This window comes from Propithecus coquereli, unplaced genomic scaffold (genome assembly GCF_000956105.1).
Source record: "Propithecus coquereli isolate 6110/MARCELLA unplaced genomic scaffold, Pcoq_1.0 Scaffold301, whole genome shotgun sequence".
Classification (NCBI taxonomy): domain Eukaryota; kingdom Metazoa; phylum Chordata; class Mammalia; order Primates; family Indriidae; genus Propithecus; species Propithecus coquereli.
Window position 1 is genome coordinate 3,153,918 of NW_012148631.1, and position 6,471 is coordinate 3,160,388.

The 6,471-nt window shown below is 38.2% G+C and overlaps 1 protein-coding gene across 2 annotated transcripts in view; it reads right to left on the reverse strand.

The window, feature by feature from the left end:
• The window catches only part of FBXW11 (F-box and WD repeat domain containing 11), a 125,825-nt gene that overhangs the window by 25,445 nt on the left and 93,909 nt on the right, over positions 1-6,471 (reverse strand). For both annotated transcript variants that reach the window (XM_012649732.1, XM_012649731.1), the window contains one exon: positions 3,480-3,617. In XM_012649732.1, coding sequence (XP_012505186.1) covers positions 3,480-3,617 — 138 coding nt within the window. The remainder of the gene's footprint in view (positions 1-3,479; positions 3,618-6,471) is intronic.

A 6,471-nucleotide genomic window follows, 5' to 3' on the forward strand; every position in this document is an offset into this window, starting at 1 on the left:
AAATAAATAATAAATAGCAAAGCTTGCTTTTAATTTCTAACTTAACAGAACCTACCTGAGATATTTTGAAAGTGATTAGCGATTAAGGATTGGTACAGAATCAAGTACGAAAAGTTTCCAACAACTGGTCTAGATAATTTCTCTAAAGTGTATTTCTGCTCTATTGTTCTATGTCTTATAAATCAAATAGAAGTCTAACTTAAACATGGGTGTGCCTCTATTAAGAGAATTCTTCAGAAAACACATCCAATGTAAATGAATTACAAGCCCACAGCCAGTCTATGCTTTGACAAAGTTGTTATAAACCATTCTTATCTATTCCTTAAATGTCACTACCAAAATTAAACAGTAACATATGTCACTCTTTCTAGAGTATATTGGTGGCTACAGGTTAGGGCTATCAATAAGTATTACATAGAGTTCTGTGGTCAGATAAATTTTGGAACTTGGGAAACACTAGGTGTCTCTATTGTAGGCCTTCTCAGAGCCTTTATATGCTACTATATCCTATGAATTTCTAAGGGGAAAATAACAGCATTCAGTGTTATCTAAACTTCTTTGAAGGGCATTATTCTTTTTCTAGAATGCCTATTAACATCCTTTAGATTCACATCCACAGAATACCTTTTGGCAAACACTGCCACACACATAGGAAACTAACAAAACAATTTCTTTGTATTCTATAATTCAGAGTATCTTTTGCCCTAATTAGCTGAATTACTAAAACTCCACTATTGTTTTAAAACAAAACAAAAAAAATTTTAAAAACCAAGCAAAAAAACTTTATTTCCCCCAAAGTAAAACAATACGGAAAACAGGGCCAAGATGAAGAAAGCCCACTACAACCTATCTCTCCAGCTGATTACAACTAAAAACTTTAGTCAAAATAAAAAAATTAACTAGCTAAGGACTCTGAAAAGTAAGGGGGATGGAGGGAGAGCAGGTGGACTATAGCAAGGAGTCAAAATCTGGAGAAGCAATCTACACAGGGTGAGTTTACCATTCTTTTTATTTGCTGTTTTCTCTTTTCTTTCTATTGTGGCTTTGGCTCAAAGGCAGGTCCCAACCAGGAAGCTACACAATGAAACAGCAGCACAGGTAGCTAAAATTCTGAGAGAAACCACTCTTTCCGTACACAGGGCCTGGAAAAAGGGATCCTCCCCACAAGCCAAAGAATGTATGGAAGAGACATCCATGTGAGAAATTTCTCACATGGCTTTGACCTATAGCCAGGGCCAAAGGAAAATGAAAAAAGTATCCCTGTGGGCCAAAGAGACTTAGGGAAATCTAATAGGAAGGAGCCAAAAAAAAAAAAAAAACAACCTGGGCTCACCCTTTAGCTGTGCATGCACAGGACAGACTGAACCAACATACCAAAGGCTGTAAAAAGTGAGCTAATGTTTAAACCATTGCTGAAGCCTCAGACTAAACTCTGAGAAGTACAAGCCCAAAACAGGACCAAAGCAGCACGGCAAAGGCTTTGAAAAGCGGAAAAGAGATTAGAACCATCCCTCCAAACCTCTGGTAAAGTCAAGACAGAACTACGTTCTGAAGCTAACTAGCTTGACTATTTGGTTAAAAATACACTCACCTACAAACATTTTCCAGAGGATTATAACAGGATCCACAGTCTTCACAACAGAATATGCACTATGTCCAAGATACTATTTATAATTACTTAACATACAAAACCAAGAAAAATGATCAATTCTCAGGGGATTAGACAATCAACAGATGCCAAGCTGGAGATTACCCAGATGTTGACATGGTTAAAGACTTTAAAGCACCTACCATAACTATAGCTCAAGGTGAATGAAAGAGAGAAATTCTCAGCATGGAAATAGAAACTATAAAATATAATTATCTGCAATAAAAAATGCACTTGATAAGGGGGGGCAACAGAATAGAGATGGGAGATGAAAAATTCAGTCAACTTGAAGAGAGAACAATAGAAATTATCCAGAGAGGAAAAAAGATTGAAAAAATGTGAGACAATATCAAAAGATCTAATATTTATGTGATTAGAGTCTCAGAAGGAAAAAAGAAGGAAATTAGTACAAAAAAAAATTTGAGAAAATAATGGCCAAAGACTTCTGAAATGTAGTGAATGAAAGACGATTCGAGAGGCTCCATGGAAGACTTCTAAGATACAGCAAAAAGAGCATGATCCATAAAAGACAAAACCGGTAAACTGGACTTCCAACGAAATTAAAATCTTCCGTTCTATGAAAGAGATCACTATGAAAATAAAAAGACAAGTTACAGATTGGGAGAAAATATTTGCAAAACATATCTAACAAAGGACTTATATCCAAAATATATAAAGAACTCTATAAACTCAATAATAAGAAAGATCTGAAAAGAAACTTCACCAAGGAACATAAAGATGGTAAATAAGCACAAGAAAAGATGCTCCCTATCATCAGGCACTGGGGAAATGTGAATTTAAAGCAAACGGAGGTATGTCTAAACACCTATTAGAATGGCTAATATTTTTAAAAAACTGAGAATATCAAGGGCTGGCAAGGAGGCAGAACAAAAAGAATTCTCACACATTGGCGATGGGAATGTAAAATGGTACAGGCACTCTGCAAAAGAGCTTGGCAGTTTCTTAGCAGGTGAAACATACATGCATGTACCACGAGCCAGCAATCCTAGTCCTAGGTTGTCACCCAATGAACTGAAAACTTATGTTCCCATAAAAACCTACATGCATACGTGTATGTGGCTTTATTCATAATTCTGAGAAACTGAAAACAACACAAATGTCCTTCAAAAGGTAAATGGATAAGCACAGGAAAGGGAAAGGGGCAGGACAAGGGAATTGGGGGCAATGGGAGAACTGCTCTGAATCTTTGTTGTTTTAGTCACACACTTCTGTGTGTTTGTCAAAACTCATGGAATTTTACACCAAAAAGTGTGAACTTCTTTGTATGTAAATTATAACTTTTTTAAAAAAAAACCAAAATTCAATGTTTTCTTAAATATAAGGAAATAAGCTACAAATAGTATAAAACAAAATCTGTCAGATCAGATTTAAACAGGGAGAAATCATCCAGTTTATCTACTACTGAAAAGTGAATGAAAAAGAATATAAATTGCTCTATCATTCTCTTGTATTATTATCTGAATCCTTCTCAGAAACCATAAAAGGTCGTGACTTTGATTTACAGGCAAACTAGCAACCCTCTCACCAGCAAGCAAAGTAATCAGGAGCCCTGTGATACTGGGATATTTTCTATTTACACCTAACACAGAATACAGAATGTGAATGTGCTTAGAGGCAGATAAGAAATGAGACAATCCAGGTCTTGTATTTGCTACGGGGAAATGCTCTGGCTCTAGTTCTGTAGAACCATACTGCCAAGATTGAGTGGAAGAGATAAAAACCAATCTGAAGTAAATGGAAAGATTGTCACGTCTAGTGTCTAACACATAACCACGATTCTAAAAATAATACATACAAAATTGTCATTCACCTTAATAGAATTATCTCGTAGGCCACTGATAATCTTTTCATCATCATACTGTAAACAGTAGACACCTTTACTATTTTCAGAGCGGCACTGAATCCTCTGCAAGTTGTGTCGTCCACACCGCCAGTTAGATTCTATAGTCTAGGGAAAAAAGGAGGCAAGAGATGAGTTTTTATGAATCAACTGTTCTATCAGGCTTCAGACTTTGGCACTGCTTCCAGAAACAGCATACCACTGATACCCCAATCTTGGTTTCCATAAATGTCTGTGAATAGGACTCATCTCTTTTCCAAGTAAAACATTAGCCCAACAATGTTTTTTCTCCAACTTTCCCTGCCCGTTTGGCAACTACCACAGGATTTCCTATGAGTTCTGGGTTGGGTTTGGAAAAAACAAAAAAAAAATGGCCTAGACAGAATTCAATACGGTAAAGAATGCCATTTGTACCCAAAACACACAAATAAATAATAACTCATTGTGTTGCTCCCTAATGCCAATTAAAATACTTGGCAAAAGACTGCCATCACCATTAACAAGCATTTATTGACAATCTACATATCCAGACAAAGCATTGTCTTGATCATTGAGGAAAGATATTGAGCAACTATTATGCCAACTACATAGAAAGAATTTTGTTTGTTATTTTTAATCTCCCACCAGACTGAAGTTTCTTCAGGGTAAGAATGGTACATTTAAGCCCTGGATTCTTATTCTTTTATCATTCATGCAACGTTTACTGAGGTGTTAATATAGTCCAGGTACTGTGCTAGGCACTGAGGATACAAAGATCAACAGGAAGCTACTGCATTCAGGGCAGCAGCACTCCAGTATCTGTAACCAGACAGACTCAAGTTTATTTGGTTAAATGATCCATGCAATAACCTTGGAAGGAAATCCTTATTATCTCCCTTTTGCAAACAAGGAAACAGTTTAATTTGCATACAGCCACAAAACCAGTACTTGAACCTACTGGAAATCACACCCAGTTTTTCTGACTCTGAGCCAATGCTTTTGCTACTAAGACACTCAATGCCTATAAAGGATGGTCCTAGCTCTTAAGGTACTACACGCAGAACATAAGAAGATCAGAAATAATTCCAGATAAAATATAAGTACCAAATGGTAAACAAAAACAAAACTGTTAAGTGCTGCAGGACTTGAGATAAACAGCACTATGGCCTGACACCACTGGGCCAAGTTTAATGAGGAAGTAGGTCATGCCCAGAGCACTAAAAGACCAAATCTCTGGTAGAAGATATGAGGGATTTTTCAGGATCAAAAGATACAATGTCTCTACTAAGAGCAACAAAAGTCTGAATTCTTGATCCTCGAAATTAGGGGACAATAGGGACTACAATAACTGATTACACTTCAGTTCAAGATACAGTACGAAAGATTATTATTGAATAGCTAATTATCCCTGAGCAGCTAAAAGTTTAATTATTTGCTTTGTTGAAGAAGGAGATAAATCTCATCTTTATTTACAATAAGCACTTAATTACTGGCTCAGCTTACATCAAACAAACCATATTTCCTCTTATTTTGAAGGCAGTATGCTTCTGTACACTGTACTGTAAAATGTTAAAATTTATTGAATGCTACGTGCCAGGCACTAATGTTTCCTAACACTATGCTATGCACCTTATATATTTTGTAGCTAATTTAATTATCATAACTCTGAAGCAGGAATTATTGTCCATATTTTATAGAAAAAGAAATGGAGGGGCCGGGCGCGGTGGCTCACGCCTGTAATCCTAGCTCTCTGGGAGGCCGAGGAGGGCGGATTGTTTGAGCTCAGGAGTTCGAGACCAGCCTGAGCAAGAGCAAGACCCCGTCTCTACTAAAATTAGAAAGAAATTAATTGGACAACTAAAAATATATAGAAAAAAAATTAGCCGGGCATGGTGGCGCATGCCTGTAGTCCCAGCTACTCGGGAGGCTGAGGCAGGAGGATCGCTTGATCCCAGGAGTTTGAGGTTGCTGTGAGCTACGCTGACGCCACGGCACTCACTCTAGCCCGGGCAACAGAGTGAGACTCTGTCTCAAAAAAAAAAAAAAAAAAAAGAAATGGAGGGTTGGAGATACACTTTAAAGAAAACGTTCCCATCATTTTATGGCCCCAGTGCTTAGCAAGGGTCCCAGAAATATGACAGCTTCCATACACATCTGTGAGAGAGGGCAGGATAGCACACTCCCAACACCAAAGGGATGCAAGGAAATGCCATGGAGATGCCAGGAGGGAGGAAATGCTCATCTGCCATTCTGCTACCAAGACAGTACTTCCTATTCTGGGTCATCATGTCTAGTAACTTGGTAAAATGGCAGACATATAAGACCACATTGCTAAACCAAAAAATTAATTCACCCCACCTCTGCTACCTCTATGAAGGTAGACAACAGATCTGTCTGAATAAGCAACTTTTTAAAAGGGGGTCAAGAATATAATGCATTTCTTAAACTGAACTCAATGCTTGGGATAATTTGGGGAAACAATGTATTTTCAGATAGTGACTGAGCCACCTCAGCATGCTAAGCATTCCAGGAAAATGCTGGCTTAGAAGGCAGATGTACTGGTAACAAGTCTAATTCGTGGCCAGTAACTCTTGGCAGTGGTAATCAACACTCGGGCTATATCCTCTGGAGGCCCACAGAGTTGTTGCAGAATACATGACTTCATATGAACCTGAAGCATTACAAAGATGAATATACCTCGTGACTTATTTATACATCAGCTGTTATTTTTAAAGTCATACAGCGGTCAGGCGTGGTGGCTCACACCTGTAATCCTAGCACTCTTGGAGGCCGAGGTGGGAGGATTGCTTGAGGTCAGGAGTTCGAGACCAGCCTGAGTGAAAGTGACACCTGTCTCTACTAAAAATAGAAAAAATTAGCCAGGCGTGGCGGCGTGTGCCTATAGTCCCAGCTCCTTGGGAGACTGAGGCAGAAGGATTGCTTGAGCCTAAGAATTTGAGGTTGCCGTGAGCCAGGCTGACAC